The following is an 18,186-nucleotide window of genomic DNA, read 5'->3' as shown; positions in this document are numbered from 1 at the left end:
AACGGCCGCAAGGGGGCACTCGGGCTGAAAAGGTAAGCGTCAGACCGCTGGAATACATGTGCCGAGGAAGTGACTTTTACTGGTATGTTTTTAATTAACCGGCTCTGTTACGCTGCGCTAGCATTAGTGCTGTGCTAGCGTATTGCTGCTATGTTACTGCCGCATCTCGGTGATTTTTACCGGTATGTTGTTGGTTTTTTTTAACCGTCCCTGTTAGCGCTGTGCTACCATGTTGCTGCTGTGTTACTGCTGCGTCTCAGTGATATTTTTTTATACAGGTTTGTCTTTTTTTTTTTTAACCAGCCCTGTTAGCGCTGTGCTAGCATGTTGCTGCCGCGTCGCAGGCACTGTTTGGAAAGAAAAGCTAAGGTAAGAGTTAAGTTTTATTTCAGCTTGTCCCGTTAGTTGTCGCCACAGTGTGACATCTCAGATGAACGTTCATATTTGTTTGGCACAGTTTTTAACGCCAGATGTCTTTCCTGCTGCAACCCCTCTCAGGGAGTGAAGCCCCCAGTGAGAAGCGAACTCACAACCCCTGGTTTACCAAACCGATCCTCTAAACCACTAAGCTACGGCGGTGTATAGTGTTTAAAACTCTGTGTACCGTCTTTGTAAATATCTGGCTTCAAAGTGGGCAGGTGCGGCGTATGTATGTACCAAATGGTATTTCCTTTACAAATGTGCCCGGTGAGGCTTTTAATCAGGTGCGCCCTATTGTCCGGAAATTACCGTAGTTTTTGGTGAGGTGATGTGATTTGTAAGTGAAGATATCGCGTGTGCGGTGTACTCTGTAAATGACGCCATATTAATGTTTTCATGCGAAGGGGTTTCATATTTTGAACAATTAACCATTAGCATCATCATAGCTTCACCATTCTTTAGCCATCTTTACATAATTAACTTGTGGGACATAAAAAAAATATTCTGCAGAATTTCAATCGACTGCATTAGGTATTCATTTTCAAAATAAAAGTGTGCAAAAAGCATGTTTTAAAAAAAACAAAAAAAAAAAAAACAATTATAATAAAGATGTGAAGCGGACCCAGACATCTGATAAAAGCTGATTACAGCCTTGAGAGTGAACCTCAACCGACCAAGACGGAATGTAAACCCACAAGTGTGGGAAAGGTCAGGAATTCCTCCTCATGTGGTCTGGACTAGTAAATCTGGGCAAAGGAGATGCGTCAACACCTGCAGGCACCGAGCGCGGTTTTACAGGGCAAGAGCGACACCTGCAGGATTACCGAGGTAGTGCAACAAATAGTTTCACGTGCGACTTTCCTCGAAAGTGCAAAAATCAAGGTCGATACGCAAACGGGCAACAAGCAAAATCAAAACCTCGCAGGACACCATGGGAGAGTCAACGACCTTTATTAATCCATATATGTGCCACTCAGAAAAAAAAATAATAATAAAAAGTGGGAAGATGTTACAAGGTTTGCCCTTTAAGAGAAGCCTGCATGGATTCCTTTACATTTTTCTTTTCCTCTCAAAAATTTCGACATTCACAATAAACAGAAACGGGAAAATAAGGACAGTGTAAACATGATTGAATACATCAAAGCAAAAAAAAAAAAAAGTTAAGGGTATGAATGAGAATTTTTAAAAAAAAGTCCTTTACTTTTTTTTTCACCAATTAATCGCTCTGCATCCATTTCTACACAGCATGCAATAAGGCACCTAGCTAACACAAGAAAACGCTATGCTACACATTGAAGCCAAAAATTATAAAAAAAAAGGGGAAAAATATTGCTTCTCGTGCCCTCTCCCATAAAAACATCTCTTTGCTCCCTTCCATACAACCCAAGCCATATCTAAAAAAATATGTTTGTAAAATTATTTTTTTAAACGTGAGCCAAGCGCAAACCAGTCTTTAAAAAGTCTGCTTTCCTCTTATATTTTTTTGTCATTTTTTTTTAGTTTGCACAATTCTTTTAGATCAGCTCATGATAATCGACATGAGTAAACTGCTACCGAGTCTATGAACAGGTTAAGTTTTAGTCTCAGGAGGGAAAAGAAATATAAAAAAAAAAAATAATAATAATAAGCCAAGAAAAGGAGACTGGTGGAATATGCTAACCAGAAGGTGTTTTTTATTCTTTCAGGAATTGTCTCGCGGGCGAAAGTTATTGCGTCGGGGGGGCGTCAAGCCAATATTGCTCTCTGTACAATACCGCGCCGTGGTCGACATACAAGAAAATAACCTCATAAATATACACTGTGGCAAATTCAACTGCGGCTTTTTGAACACCCGAAACTCAGTCTGAAAAAGGGGGAGCCGGGGGGTGGGGTGGGACAACCTCAGTCGGTCTTACTATCAAAAATGTCATTTTTCTTTTTGGGGGGGGGGGGGGGGGAGAACAGCACACTAGTCACCTATACATATATAAAAGAAATCGACATGTATTTACAGAGGATTTTGCTTCACACAGGATTACAAGGGTGGGGGGGGGGGGGGATGAATCGTTTTGAGTTCCGGTGAGTTGACGGCATCGAACGAACCGAGTCGAACGCGCTCCTGTGGCTTTCTGAGCGGAGGTTCAACCAAAAAGATTGGGGAACTTTTTTATTTTTTATTTTATTTCATTATTTCCTTTTAAAAGTGTTCAAAATAGAGTTCCTGCGCAAGCGAGAAAAACAACAAAAAAAAAAAATCTAAGCCGACGACCAATCAGTCCTTCCAGTCACGTCCGTCTTCCGACCACATTTACATCCATAGGAGTCAGCCTGACTGGTCTTGCGGCGGAGGCAGTAAAGAGTTAGACGAGAAGCGCGCGGGAGGGTGGGGGACGGGGGGTTTCGTCTGCCGAGCGCTCACTCCAAGTGGATCCGGTGGTGTCTCGAGAGGGAGGAGGAATGGTTGAAGCCTTTCCCGCACTGGGTGCAGCGGTAGGGCTTCTCGGAGAGGAGGTGCTGCTTGGGGAAGGCGTTGTTGGGGAAGACCTTGGGGGAGGGGATGGCGCCGTACTGCTCGGCCGACGGGAGCGGCAGGGGCAGCGGCGGCGACTGCGGGGCCGCCTCCTGCTTGATCTCCAGGTGGACCCTCTGGTGCCGCGCCAGCGACGACGAGTGGTTGAAGACCTTCCCGCAGTGGCCGCAGGTGTAGCCCTTCCCCTCGGAGTGGACCCTCTGGTGCCGCGACAGGGACGAGGAATGGTTGAAGCCCTTGTCGCAGTGGTGGCACATGTAGGGCTTCTCCCCCTGCAGGTGGACCCTCTGCTTGGGGGGGCTCCCGAAGGCCATGGGCTTCCCGGGCTGGGGCGCCGAGAACACGGGCCCCTGCAAGTGGGTCTTGTGGTGGCGCGACAGGGACGAGGAGTGGTTGAAGCCCTTGTTGCAGTGCCTGCACGTGTAGGGCTTGCCCCCGGCGTGGACCTGCTGGTGCTTCTTCAGGTGGCGCTTGCGCACGAAGCTCTTCCGGCACATGTTGCACTTGTACGGCTTCTCGCCCGAGTGGACCCGCTGGTGCTCCCGCAGGGTGGCGGCGGCGGCGAAGCACTTGCCGCACTGCGCGCAGCGGTGGGGCTTTTCGCTGAGCACCACGGCGGCGTGGGCCGCGTGGGTCTTCTGGTGCTGCTTCAGGTTGGAGGTGGTGGCGAAGCCTTTGCCGCACTGGCCGCACGTGTACGGCTTCTCGCGGGCGTGGACCTCCTGGTGCTTCTTCAGGTGCCTCCTGCGGACGAAGCTCTTCCGGCACTGGGTGCACTTGTAGGGCTTGTCTTCCGAATGCATCTTCATGTGTTCGCGCAGGGTGATGGCGGCGGCGAAGCTCTTGCCGCACTCGGTGCAGCGGTGCGGCTTGTCGGGCAGGTGGATCATCTGGTGGGACTTGAGGCTGAAGGCGTCGATCACGTCCTTGCCCATGATCTCCACGCCCGGGGGCACGTAGGGCTTCTCTTTCATGTGGATCTTCATGTGCTGCTTGAGACTGGCCTCCACCGCAAAGCTCTCGCCGCAGTGGACGCAGATGTACGGGTTGAGGTCCTTGTGGATCTCAAAGTGCTGGTGCAGGTCGGAGATGCTGCCGAAGATCTCGCCGCACTCGTTGCACTGCAGGCCGTGCGCCTCGTGGATGATGACGCCGTTCTCGGACTCCACCGTCAGCTCGCCGCCGTGGTCAGACTCCACTTTGATCTCGTGCTCGTTGGCCTTGAGCAGCACCTCCCCGAGGAGCGCCTCGCCCGACGACGTCTTGATCTCGGCGCCGGCGAAGCAGTGCATGTCGTCGTGCTCCACCTTGATGTAATCGTGGTCCGTCTCCACGATGGCGTCCACGCACGTCACGGCGCCGAGGTCCGTCCCCAGCCCTTGGATCTTGAGTTCGGTGCCGTGGATCTCCAACTCCAGACCGCGCTTCTCCTCGGTCATGATTTCGGTCTCGGCTCCATAGTGCAGGTCGACATGGCTGTGGGCTATGACGCACTCCGACCCAAGCGTGTCGAGGCCGGGCGTGTCACATTCAGTCTCCGACTCCGCCATGAGCACACACTCCAGCCCCACGACCTCCGTTTTTTCTGCCGGACGGTAACTCGACTACGTATGAAACTGGGTATCGATCCTGGTTCGGTCGAGCGCGGCGCCGGTGCCGTTTGTCAGCGCGCAGACCTGGATGAGGGTGACAACGTAGCAACGTTAAACCATATTGTCGAGTTTGAAATGGTGAACTGCGCGGAATAGGGCATACAACTCTTGGAGGTCGGTATTATTTTCAGTGAGTTATGAAAACTAGCAGAAATTTCCCTTTGTTGAAACAAAGTACAGATCTCAATTTCCCTTCGAGAGACGATTACGCATCACTGGCTTCAGAGCACCATTAGAAAAACAAAAAGCTTCAGTAGAACAAGTCGACCGAGTCTTGCAGTTGGCGTTTCGCATAACTAATACAGCTAGCCACGCTGAAATTGTGCGCTTGCCCGCCTGCGCCTCATAAAAATCTGCCGTGTCGCTATACCGGTAAGAAACTCGATAAAAACGTTCACGGGCAGTTGTTTGAAACAATAAAAACAACGAAGCAGTCGTGTGACAAGTTTTTAAAATTTCCATTCCGCTCCGAGGGGGACATACTTGCCTCAAGTGTCTTTGATTGATTGCTTGTTTGAGGGGGAAATAATAAAAAAATAAAAATAAAGAGAGGAGTTGAGCCAGATCTGTTCCCGTGGCGATCACAGGAACGCTCCGATATCTGCAAAAGATTTCAACTTTAATATTTATTCTACCATCTTTGCATGCGAGGTCGAGAAAAACAAGAACAGCAAAGACGTTTCATCATAATCAGAGGGAAAACTTGGAAGAAAGGGGAAAAAAAAAAAAAAATGAGCAGGAACTGAACAAAGACTGGTTGAGTCCAGTCCGACCACAGAAGCCAGAAAAGAATCGCGGCGGTGTCTAGTCTACCATCAACTAATGAATAGTTGAACTGTGAGGAGGCTCCGTGACTCATCTTATTGCTTTAATATACATCTTCACAAAAGGAAAGGCCCCAACGAAGGTTTCTCTCGCTCAACAAACCCGCGGGACGCGCCTTAACTTTAAATTATAAGATCAATTTACGTGACAGCAGAGTGAATAAATCATGCAATGCTAATGTAGCTAAATCAGTTGTCATATACGCATAATTTTTTTAGTACCAGGCGGTGTGTTTGATGCAGAGACATCTGATGGAGAAACCTTGGTAAACTTCAGGGAAATATATTTTCAGTTTAAAAGAAATGGTGCAATTTGTTTTAAAACAACAACCAGTGAAAGACAAGTTTCTGTTGGAACTTTTGGAAAATGTACTGTGCAAAACTTTAGGGTGCTACTTATATGACTCATCACTGAAGGACTGGACAATCAAAGAATCAAAAATAATTGTCAATTAATCGCTGCAACTCTTCATTTAACTTTATAGGCATGCTGCTGATTTTGACAATATTTCCTCATATATCTGCTCCAAAAATCATCTGACGAACTACTTAACTCCTAATAATCTATATCTGCCCTGAAAATAAATCATCTCGTTTTAATCTACATTAACGAAGGCGTATTGCTTTGATTTACACTTCTGATTAATGCTTTTCCTCCAACAATCATGACAAGAAAACCGGGTCACAACTTATCGCGTCTTTAACCCACGATCACGCAAACACAAAGTGTGAGTAAATGGGGGGGGGGGGAATTGTCAACAACGGCGTAAAAACGGAGGTTATGTTAACGTAACATCTGCTCAATACGGGGCACCCAATGACAAATACTCGCATATATATTTTTTTTGACAGTTAAGATTATAGAAATGCGTTGTAGTGGACAGCAGGCGAACCCACCTCCGAGTCTCCAAAGCAAATATGCAGGCTACGCGTCAATTAGCAGGCTACGTTAGCAGTTACGACGAGCTAAACAGCATCAAAGTAGCCAAAATTGTAATGGGGGGGCCCTCGAGTGGCGTTTAATCCGCAAAGCGACAGCCCAGCCGGTCTAAACCGCTTCAATGATGCGCGTCTCTTTGTTCGCCAGCCGACACCGCATCCACTTTTCAGCACCGGGCGTTGTCAAAGTGGCGTTTTATTATTTCAAAAAAACGTCGCACCAGCGGCTCGCTAGCCTCTCCCCGGGAACGGCTCCGAATAGCTCTCGGTAGCCGCTAGTTAGCTGGCTACGGTCGTGAGGGAACTGGTTAACGCCACCGCAGCATTGTTAGCCGCTAAGTGGTCGCCATTTAGCAACCCACGCTAACTAGCTTCGTAGCAAATGTAAAAAAAAAAAAAAAAAACACCAAAGGACGTGAAGTGACAGACCGTGATACTTACGCCAGGGAAAACCTAACGAAAATGAGGGGTGGCGAAAAATGTTTCGATGCGAATCAAGGGCGAGGTCGACGACACGGAAACGGTCCTCTTCGGCGCTTATTAACAGGCCATCTTGTCGTGCCACCGCAGCAGCTACAATGCTCGCTTAAGATGGCTGCCGCGAGCTAACGTAAGCCAACTTAGCTTCCGCCCTCCCCAAACCGCATTGGATGCAGGCGGCAAAGCCCCGAGCCATGTCCAAATAAGTCAACCGCCCAGCGTCTTCCATGTGAGAAAACACGAACGTCTTGTCAAAGATCTATCTTTGAAAAACAACGAGTAATATAATAATATTTAGGATCTGGCTCTGTCTCGGAAGCTAATGTTAAAGATAGCAAGCTAATAAGAGTTCAGCTAGGACAAAGATGACTAACAGCGAGGGAGGGGAAAGCTAGTAAAAAGTTGTTTTTACGGTTGAAACGACCGCACAGGTAGCGCTACAACCCATGAACACATCTCGTATTTTAATAACCGTTTTAAGCTTTAAAAAAAAAAAAACACCGCAGCTCGGTTCAAACTTTGTATTCAGCACGTTCCGCCGGTGTCGCTGGACTGCGGCACCGGCGTTCAATGGCGGCCTCACTGGCTAGCCAGCTCCGGTCGACGTTAGCGTGTTGGCTACGTAGCCGCGGTGCCAAAGCTAACCCGTCGGCTTAGCCACCGCACCGGCTCGCAGGTACCCACCCGGAGCCCCAGGTGAAGACTTTGAACATCAAAGCACTTTTTTTATTTCAACAAACCGTTGCACCACACTATCCTGCGCTTATGGAATTGGACGTTATTTCCACACGGACGACATCGTTAATGCAGGACTGCAACTATGAAAACGACTATAAAATAAACAATCGACAGAGAACGAGACAGGGAGGGATCATTTCGCTTTTAAGGACTCTAATAATATAACAATAATAATGGGACAATGTGCATAGTGGGGTCGAGGCCCTGTATTTTTCCATGACAAGAGTTCGCAGGCTGCACGAAAGACCAGAACTAAGCAAGCATCCGTGCAACGATCGGACTCATTTCCCCAACTCGGTGCTCCCCTCGCCTCATGAGATGATCCAATATTTGTTAATAATCCAGCAATTAAGGGGCACAATATCACCCCATTTTGATATGTTGCAAAGGCATATGCACCCACCCACCTTTGTTCCTTATTCTGGCGTGGAACTATGAAACAAAACCAAGGGATCGCTCGCGTGTATAGAAAGAGAAGAGAAAGTCGGGCTTGTTTTGAGTCGGGTCTGATCCGTCGTTGTGTTGCGTCCGGCGTCCTGGCTGATCCACTATCGCGCTACGCCGAGCTGGCTCCACACTGTGCTCATCTGGCGCCAACGTTGGGGCGCCGACGCACTTTAGCGACGAGTAAAATGTTGTCGTCTCCACACGCCACGCGGGTCGCTACCGCCTCCTGCAGCCGGGGAGCAGCGCGTCAAGGTACGAAACCGGCCACATCATAGTGGGCACGGGCCCTCGGGATCTTTCAAGTAAAAGCAGCCTTTATAACATTTTACAATCAGAGGTGTTCCGTGGATCAATGTTGTTTTTTTGTGAGCGTTTTCCCCTTATAGGGTGTCTGTAAAAACACTCACTGATTTTAAACGCATAATTTATAAGTGTATTGTTGTAGTCTTTCACTTAGTTTTAATATTTTAAAAAAAAAAAAGATGCTTTTCCTTATTCCGGGCATCCGAGGGGCACAAACACTTGTAATCATATTAACATGACATCATAAAGGTGTAAAGTAGAAGAAAATGGTGGATTGGATTTGTATTTTGGGATATGTTAACATCAGTATCAATGAATGAACGATGATGAAATGGCGGTGGGGAAGCTTTTATCCCATCTTGTTGAAAAAAAAAAACATAAAAAAAGTAAAAAGTGGATTAAAATTGCCATAATGTTTTGGGATTTAACCACATTATGCAGTATACTGATTACAAAACGTGGTTGAAGTGATCAAATGTTTTATGGATTATATGTATACAGCAGGCAGAACCGTGGTAAAGCGTTGGCATAACAGTTCTGAGGACCTGTGTAGAGATTGCATGTTCTCCCCGTGCCTGCGTGGGTTTTCTCCGGGCACTCCGGTTTCCTCCCACATCCCCCAAAAACATGCAACATTAATTGGACACTCTATATTGCCGGTAGGTTTGTAGTGTGACTGTGGCCTGTGATTGGCTGGCAGCAAGTTCAGGGTGTACACGCCTCCTGCCCTTTGGCACCTGGGATAGGCTCCAGCACTCCCCACGACCCCTGTGAGGATAAGCGGCTAAGAAAATGGATGGATGGATGTATACAGCATGCGGAAAGTCACCATACCATGTTGACCAAAAATGTGCACAATTTCACAACATTGTTTCTTCTGACAAACCATATAAGCAAATGTTCCATTAAAAATAAAAGTTAAAAAATTATGAAAAACAAACTATTCAAAAGTCATTGTTCTAACCTTTTCAAAATCTCTAACAAATTAATAGTTTGGCCGACAATGTGGCTTTTTGGAAAAATACGGCATGTTTGGGACTCCGGTGAAAATCCACATGACCAGCGACAGCCAATCACAAGCATCGGCTTCAGAACGAGGAAGTTATGTGAAAAATAGCTGCATGGAAATTTCTATAAACAACTCTATTTTAATTACACATTTGATCCCAATGATGTAATGGATTACAATAGCAGTACAGTACATACATTTAGTAAATAAATTACAGAATGTAGTTAGATGTAATTAGTTATTACCCAACACTGGTAATAAATATCATAACCAATTGTTTAATTCTTGTAAATGTTACAATGGCTTTAACTTTTATTTTTCAATCCATGACAGTATATTTGTTAAGTACAGTGAAGTTGTATGTAACCTTTAAGGTACAGTACATTTGCAAAGAATATTTTACCAATTTTCGTTTTAAAAAAAAATCACATGGGTATCATTTTTGTCTCTGGTTTCTGTCTGTGTTGTTTAGCGAGTACGTGGACATTTAAAGTCACGTGTTGTTTGTCGTAGTTTCAGGTAGCGCACCCGCCCATTCTCCCGAGTGGGAATACTGGTTTTACAGTGCGAACAGAGCACATAGCTCACATTCTGTCACCCACTGTGTCAGTCACACAGTTTCATTGAAGCCGTTAACGTCAGGAAATCACACCAGACCTCTCCTTCAATTGTATTGTTTTTATATCGCTATTGTTTTGGTTTTTTTTTTCCCTACTTTAATTTGAACAGGACATCATTTCTGACTCCAAGGCAAAATGTCGCACCCCAGCACTCTGGATTTAGACCGATACAGCGCCGAGGATAGGACCCGTCGCTCCACCGGCCGCAACCAGAACAGGATGCAGGCCAAACACAGCGAGGTCCTGTGCGACTTCTGCACCACCAGGAAGCAGAAGGCCGAGAAGTCCTGCTTGGTGTGCCTGGCGTCTTACTGCGAAACCCACCTCCAATCTCACTACGACTACCCGGCGTTGATGAAGCACAAGCTGGTCAAAGCGACGGGCCAGATGAGGGAGAAGATCTGCGCTCAGCACGACAAGCTGCTGGAGGCCTTCTGTCGCACCGACCAGACGTCCGTGTGCGTCCTGTGCATGATGGACGAGCACAAGCACCACGACATCGTTCCGGCTGGAACCGAGAGGACCGAGAAACAGGTGAGGTGACTCCACGCTAATCATAAAAAGTTGGGGATGTCGGAATTTGGGGTGATATTTCAACATTACCCCCCAAAAAAAATAGACTCGCACATTTATCAGATGAATTGAATTTGACCTTTCATACACTTTTGAATGTACTTTTTGTACAACTTGCTGTTCTCTAACGTGGAGCTAAACAGCAGAAATGGTACTTAAACAGTCCCGTCGATCATCCATCCGTCCATTTTCTTTGCCGCTTATCCTCACGACGGTCGCGGGGAGTGCCGGAGCCCATCCCAGCTGTCAACGGGCAGGAGGCGGGGTACACCCCGAACTGGTTGCCAGCCAATTGCAGGGCACATCGAGACAAACAGCCGCACTCACAATCACACCTAGGGGCAATTTAGAGTGTCCAATTAATGTTGCACCTTTTTGGGATGTGGGAGAAAACCAGAGTGCGGGAAGTACATGCGAACTCCATGCAGGCGATGCCAGGATCGATCCGGGGTCCTCAGAACTGTGAGGCCAACGCTTTACCAGCTGAGCCCACCGTGCCGTCCCCCGTCGATCATGCTGTTCATATTTTGGAATTGGCTCCAGCACTCCCCGCAACCCTTGTGAGGATAAGCAGCAAAAAAAATGGATGGATGGAAGTTTGACACTCTTACTGCTTATTGTTTTTAAATTATGTCCATAATAAATTTCATGTTAGATTAGCACAGCATCCCTAACATTTTTGTGGGAGAATGTGTTTGATGGTAATATTATGTATATTATGTATATATATATATATATATATATATATATATATATATATATATATATATATATATATATTTATTATTATTTTTTTTTTCCCCATAGAAACAACTCGGCACCACACTGCATAAATCCCAGCACAGGATTGACGAGAGGGTCAAAAAGTGGCAGGATCTCCGACAAGCCGTGGAAGCTGTGAAGGTAACGTCCTTCAATTACTGTCACCGGGAAACGTTTTGCGATAGAATGAGGTAAAAGTTGAATTCATAAATCATCTTTCCCCATTGAAATGAATAGAAATACCATTGATCGGTTCCAGCCTATGCCCCACCCCTACAATTAAATGTTAATGATGAAAAATAGCACACCATAAGGCTGTGTTTTTTTTTTTTGTTTGATATAAATGTACCGTAATGACATAATTAAATGGAATGTTGAGAATTCAAAAGTTTCTGCTTAAATTCACTCTCTCCTTCTGGTGTATGTGTGTGTGTTGTCCACAAGGGGGTAGTAAAATATAGACATACACGGAGGTGGCCAAAAATCCTCAGTAATATTGGTCCTTCACACAGGATAAAGAATATTTGTCAGTCACTATTGTTATATTATCTCTCTATATGTGTTGCCCCACTATTTGTGTTCAACCATCCACACCACAGATACTTATTCATTAGCATCGGTGGAGGGGGAGGCGTTTATTTGTCTTACAGAAGAATTGAATGTCCACTCGAAATAAAGGCCTGTGCTTCTTGTGACTTTTCTATCACGTCAGCACTCAGCTGAGTCGGTCCTGGAGGAAAACGAGCGAATCTTCACGGAGCTCCTGCTCTCCGTAGAGAGGAAGTACAACGAAGTCAAGGAGATGGTCCGCCTGCACGAGAAGAGCACGGTGAACCGCGGGGAGATTCTCCTGGACCGCTTGGAGGAAGAGATCACCCTGCTCAGGAAGAGACACACCGACCTGGAGAAGCTGTCCCACACTGATGACCACATCCATTTTCTGCAGGTGCGCATGACCTTGAAAGAGAAGAGAAGATTGGACGAATATTGAACAATTTTTCTGGGAAAAAAAAAATTGAGGCTTTGGGCTGTTTAATGCCACTCACAGTTGAAGTTGAAGAGAATGACACATTTTGGATTTCCACCAATCACATAGCTTTGCCTAAAAAGGTCTGTTTAGCTTAATGCGTAAAAAAAAAAAAATGCAAAACAACATTGACAGTTAATATTGCTAGATGCCGTTTTAGAAGCATCAGATATTATAACACAATTGGTAGGGCAATACACGTACGGAGCTAATAAATATAACAATACTCACAGGCATATGTTCTTCATCCTTTATGAAAAAGGACAAATATTTCATCGGAGCGTCTGACTGAGTCACTTACAGAAGTAGTTCTGTAGAAGAAGAAGCAGTAGCAGCAGCACTGGTGTTCTTTGTTTGTGTCTGCATGTCCACTACTGACTCCCAGTGGCCAAGGGAGGTAAATGAGAAGGAGCGGCACAACTATAGCGCTCGTGCACTGCGTCATCAAATCACGTGACTTTTGTTTACCTCGCCATATTGCCGGTCAAGCTAAGCAGTGCTCAATGGTAAGTCGGTTGGAGGCGACACGGCAATATGTCTTGTAGCTTGACGCCCAGAGTCTTGTCCGATACCGTCAGACATTTAGAAGGTGAAAATAAATGACGGTAAGAGGAAAAGTTAGATAAACTCGGCATTGATGACCTGTATTTAATGCCGAAGTCGATGTTTTCGCCGATAAGAAATTGAACTGTTAATTAATCTTGGACGACTGGATCTACACGTGTCTGGTGAGTAAGTCATCGAGATTTACACGGACGAGTTTGAAAGCATATAAAAGTCTGGACGTATACGAATACTTGGTTGCTGGATCTATTCTCATCAGGAATAAATCCGACATAGTGACGGTTTTGACGGCTCGTGAACGCGGAAGCGTGTTCGGCCACACGTTAACCTTTGCCGGAATCCATCGATCTTTTCAGCTAGTATTCAATACAAATACCAATATTTAAATAAATGACCCCTGGTTATACACGAACTCGCTTTCATTAACAATGATTGAAAAAAAAAAAAAAAAAGAACAGAGTCGTCTCTACGGAACGTACACGGAAGCGATTGCGGCCACACTTAACCTCCGTAAATGTCTGCGACAGACAGGTTTTTTTTTGAACACGCATTGTTCTCAAATGAGCCAATTTGGCATTTTAAATACTTTTTAGTTATTTGAGATTAAGAAGAATAATTTCGACATGAAATGAAGTGATTGTTACACAGGCGTGTGTGTATTTTGGTTGGGCACCGTCCGTCATGTTTAATTGCCGAAATCCATCGATATTTTCTGGTCTTTTCAGTTTGTATTCCATATAATAACCTCTTTGAATATCTCGCTCGTCTGTTGTGACAACCAACAGCGCAACAGGTCTCGGGTATTGTAAATATTCTCCTCCGGTTCTGGACAGATTGATAGCGTTACCATTCATTTCAATCAGGAAAAATGATTTTAGTGCATTTAGTTTCTAGCGGGGTTATGGAATGAATTAAAATGTGTTTCTGAAGGCAAGGCTGTATTTGGAATTTGGGAATTATGTCCGTTCAGAGTAGCTTAGAATAAAACTGGTCATTTAATGTAAACAAATTCAGAGAAACTGATCATTTTGCAGTGTTCTCTTCATTTTTTTCCTCAGCTGTATTTATAGTTCCCCCTGTGCCCCAAATACTTACGTAGATTTGAAATGACGTCATCAATACATTCCACTTCGTGTCTTACCAGAGCTGGCAATCTCTGTCCGGCCCTTCGGGTTACGAGGACCTGAACAACGTCAGCGTTGCGCCCAATTACTCCTTCGACGCCACCAAGAGAGCCATCGCCGCCCTGAAATTGCAAGTGGAGGAAGTCAGCAAGAGGGAGACGGCGAAAATCTCCGCAGCAGGTCGGCACATTTATCATCGGCTTGACACGCCATTAATTGTCTTCTCTCCTTAAACCGTCACTTTCTCCTTGGTTTGTCACTAGTGAAAGAAGTCTACGTCACGCAAGAAAGCGAGAAAAAAACAAGGAGAGAGTCATCGTTTCTCACCGAGCCAAGGTTGATTGAAGAACTAAAGACGAGAGAGGATTTTTTGAGATGTAAGTCATATAAATAAGTCATATTGTGTTTACTTTTCCTTTGGGGAGATAATCCATCCACGTAACCGGTGTGTTATATCAAGAGAGCAGGTTTGTTGCGCAATAGAAGGCCATTTTTAAATGTGCAGTTTTACTGTTTTGGGAAGTCCGGGCGGTTCAGAAAAGCAGTTAGTATCAGGTGTAAACATCATTTACCTCACATATTGGAACACCTTTTCTCTATGTTCATCTTTTTCTTCAATTTTTATTCCTATTTTGTGGAACTAAAGATGAAGCCCCCCCCCAAAAAAAAAAAAAAAAAAAAAAAAAAACAGATCCTAAAGAACAAAGTGGGATTTGTTCTGTTAGAAAACAGCTAATCATGGCTCTTCAGATGGTACTACAGTGGTGGAGGAACGAAAAACCATCCATCCATCCATTATCCAAGCCGCTTAACCTCACAAGGGTCACAGAAAAGCTGGAGCCTATCCCAGCTAGCTTCGGGCAAAAAGGCAGACCACACCCTGAACTGGTCACCAGTCAGTCGCAGGGTGAAAATCGACACCATCACTCAGTGGGGATTGATCACACGCGGCCCCCACCGAAGTCAGGCGTGTGTACAACTACACCATCAGTGACTCTGGAACTAAAAACCAGTATTACAATAATAACACACCTGACAGAACAAGTTTTGGTAACTGGGAGAAAACAAACCCACAGACCGTAATCGCTTTAAACAAACACAGGTGTCCCTGCAGCAACTCGAGAGAGCTATTCAGAACGCGCCAGAGAGAGGTTTAGAAGTGCTCATCCTCACTAGTGCTGGGTTCACCTCCCTCTCAGAGATGGCGTGAATGGGTGTCTGTCTCTAAGTGTGCCCTGCGACTGGTGTAGGAACGTGCTCTGACGCTCCACAACTCTGAAGTGTAATAAATAAATGCCATTGACATTTGAGCAACAGTTATGACTGACTCCAATAAAGTCTGTGACGCAACAGTTGCTGGTTTGTCAAACACGTCAACATGAAAGAGAATTCCAAACCGGTGACCGTGAGGTGGATGCGCAAACCACTGTCAGCACGCGACCGATGCCAGTGATATCCAATTTCACTTAATTGTTCTGAAACTCGCTGCTAGCGAGGTGGTGGCCGCCTTTGTCGCCGCCAGAACGGCGTTCATCATCCATCTTGTCGAGCACAGTTGTCAAACTCGAGGCCCGGGGGCCAGATCCGGCCCGCCACATGATTTCATGCGGCCCGCGAAGGCAAATCATCGGTGTCAAAATCTGTGATTCTCGTGAAAATATGTCTCAACATTTCAAATTGTCATATACCGTAAATGATAATGTTGAGAAATTATCAGCATTTTTATGTGACCAAACGTGAACAATGGTTGAAAAACACATTTGGCTTGATTTCTGATTCCAAAACTAGGTCATAAATTTCATGTGTAAATATGATGAGGCGATTCAGCTTTTCTACGGTTTCACCATCCCTCTCTGAGGGAAATCGTAGCAATGTGGCCCGTGACAAAAATGAATTCGACACCCCTGTAGAACACGATTTGCAATTGCCCAAGGGTGTTGTCGTCTGCGTTTGAAGTATTAGTGCGTACATCAGGGCATGAGTGTGTTTTTCCAGGTAATGAGTAGCGTACAGGCGTATAACGTAGGCACCAATATTAGTATTGTTGCATCGCGACAGAAAATTATGTATTAATTATAATGAATGTACAGTATTCTTAATTTTTGTGTGCCACTGAAGGGCAGAAGAATTGGGTAAATGCTCTTCCATTAGATGGCAGAAAGTACTTGTGTGTATCAGTTTATCCACTTTTTTTTTGATGATATGTTTGTTTGATGCTTCTGTAACTTGTCGCATTAAAGATTGGGAAACACTAGTTTATGCAATGCTATAACAAAAGCCATTGTGTTAAACAATTTTTAACGCGCAGCAGGAATTGGTACACCCCAAGACCCCCTTCACACGCCCTAACAAAACAAAACATCTTCACGAAGTGTTCCTGGCGTTTGTGCGCCACGGCAATTTCAAAGTATCTTGGTCGTAAGGTCGACGACAATGGCTTCTGTCGTTCCGTTCAGATTCTTTCCAGCCGATTCTGGACGTCAACACCGTGCACCGCAACCTTCACCTCTCTGAAGGGAACCGGACCGCCACAATGAAGAGCGAGCCCAAGAATTACCCTGATCACCCGGAACGGTTTGACCACTGGCAGCAGGTTAGCGCGTATACTTTGTGTACTCAGGATACATCGCGGTTCATCATTTGCACCCCCACTGTATCATGTGTTTTATGTGTCCATCCAACCATCCACTCTCAAGTTTTATGTGTTTTTTTTTTTTTTTTGGGGGGGGGGGTTACATCATAAAGTTCCTCACGGTCAGCGGATGATGGGACCATGTTGTGAATAGCAGAAATCTGGGGGTCTTACAGTTCAAAAGTATCTTAAACTCGGGAGCTGATATTGTGTCCCCTTCTCTTGGTTTCAAGGTGCTATGCAAAGAAGGCCTGGCTGGGAGTCGCTACTACTGGGAGGTGAGCTGGAAGGGATCAGAAATTGACGTGGCGGTCACCTACAGGAGCATTTTCCGGAAAGGAAACAACAACTTGTGCAGCCTGGGCTGGAACGACAAATCCTGGAGCCTCTACTTGTCCGAGTCCAAATTCTCCTTCGTGCACAACAACAAGAGCTTGGACCTACCCGTGTCGAGGTCATCTCGCATCGGGGTCTACTTGGATCACGCGGCGGGGGTGCTGGGGTTTTATAGCGTGTCCGACGCCATGCAGCTTCTGCACCAGGTCCACGCTACTTTTACTGAACCTTTGTACCCGGCCTTCAGTGTGTGGGGCTACGGTAGCACCATTAGACTGTAGACACTTGAGTACTGTTTCAAATTGGATACACACGGTAGTTTTTCAACATTTTCACTAGTTTGTACGTGAGGGATACCACAAGTGAAGAAAATCAACTGCTGCGCTTACTGATCTTATGGTGGGTGGTGTGCAAAAATAAACAGCAATCCACTATGTCTACACTGACCCTGGTGTTTCCTGAACTCTGGCGCAGTACTAAGGCTGACCAGTGAGAGGCAGCGCACGCCACAACAGAGGACAATCACTCAGGATACTCGTGAGAGACATCTGAGAATCTGATAGTTTGCTCACTTGGACTGAAAGAGAGAAAAAATGTAAAAATATGTCGTAATTGTTGCGTGTACCCCACTTGATTCGATCGATAAGCAACACGATATTTATGCAATTTCCAGTTTCAATGGATTTATCGCTTAATTGATCCTTACACAGAGCAGGTTTACCTATATGAATTTGTGAAATGACTGCAACTTTAATAAATATTATTTAAACTGACAAATGTTGAATGAGTTGTGGATCGTCCCTGCTGGCTCCAGCATTAAATTACAATTATTTAATGATAATCATCCATCCATCCATTTTCTACTCCAATATCTACGGTCCTTATCATTGCGGCCAGGGAGAGGCTGACTTTTGGCCAAGAGGTGGGTTACGCCTTGGAGTGGTCGCCGACCAATCGCAGGACATAAACAGACCGACTTTCCCATTCAAACCTATGCACAACTTATTTCTACTGGCCCTCACCTAAACTGGTCAGGGCTAATGTACTTTTTAATTTTTGTTTTTAATGGTAATATTAGGGAAGTAGACCGCTGCCAGGGATGAAGGCTTATTTTATTTTAAATGCATATAATTGCATTATTATCAGCCTATAGTCAATGTATAGGGCGGTCCACGTGGTACTGTGGAATAATGAAAATAAATTAAAGCTAACTCTTTTTCGCCATTC

At 45.3% G+C, this 18,186-nt stretch overlaps 2 protein-coding genes and 1 long non-coding RNA gene across 5 annotated transcripts; 1 reads left to right on the top strand and 2 right to left on the bottom strand.

The window, feature by feature from the left end:
- Positions 1–2,055: 2,055 nt before the first annotated feature.
- si:ch211-198a12.6 (uncharacterized protein LOC563253 homolog) lies at positions 2,056–8,172 on the bottom strand. Of its 3 annotated transcripts, none has more exons than XM_061836262.1 (3): positions 7,970–8,171; positions 5,069–5,182; positions 2,056–4,605 (listed from the first exon to the last, which is right to left on the bottom strand). In XM_061836262.1, the coding sequence occupies exon 3, from the start codon at positions 4,477–4,479 to the stop codon at positions 2,815–2,817; it is 1,665 nt and encodes a 554-aa protein (XP_061692246.1). In that variant the 5' UTR covers positions 4,480–4,605; positions 5,069–5,182; positions 7,970–8,171; the 3' UTR covers positions 2,056–2,814. The 3 variants fall into 3 exon arrangements, with proteins under 3 accessions (XP_061692246.1, XP_061692247.1, XP_061692248.1); XM_061836263.1 differs by lacking the exon at positions 7,970–8,171 and adding an exon at positions 6,786–7,911; XM_061836264.1 differs by lacking the exon at positions 5,069–5,182 and having other exon boundaries at positions 7,970–8,172.
- On the top strand, positions 8,127–17,725 carry LOC133509380 (tripartite motif-containing protein 16-like). Its single transcript, XM_061836265.1, has 8 exons — positions 8,127–8,261; positions 10,051–10,475; positions 11,322–11,417; positions 11,989–12,222; positions 14,012–14,171; positions 14,255–14,368; positions 16,448–16,584; positions 16,857–17,725. The coding sequence occupies exons 2-8, from the start codon at positions 10,077–10,079 to the stop codon at positions 17,238–17,240; spliced, it is 1,524 nt and encodes a 507-aa protein (XP_061692249.1). The 5' UTR covers positions 8,127–8,261; positions 10,051–10,076; the 3' UTR covers positions 17,241–17,725.
- On the bottom strand, positions 11,960–12,805 carry LOC133509384 (uncharacterized). Its single transcript, XR_009797323.1, has 4 exons — positions 12,535–12,805; positions 12,323–12,396; positions 12,178–12,233; positions 11,960–12,087 (listed from the first exon to the last, which is right to left on the bottom strand). It is a non-coding gene; the product is annotated as an uncharacterized LOC133509384 (long non-coding RNA).
- Positions 17,726–18,186: the final 461 nt, after the last annotated feature.

This window comes from Syngnathoides biaculeatus, chromosome 12 (genome assembly GCF_019802595.1).
Source record: "Syngnathoides biaculeatus isolate LvHL_M chromosome 12, ASM1980259v1, whole genome shotgun sequence".
NCBI classification, from domain to species: Eukaryota; Metazoa; Chordata; class Actinopteri; order Syngnathiformes; family Syngnathidae; genus Syngnathoides; species Syngnathoides biaculeatus.
The sequence above is the reverse complement of the archived record's forward strand: the minus strand, read 5'-3'. Positions and strand labels throughout refer to the sequence as shown.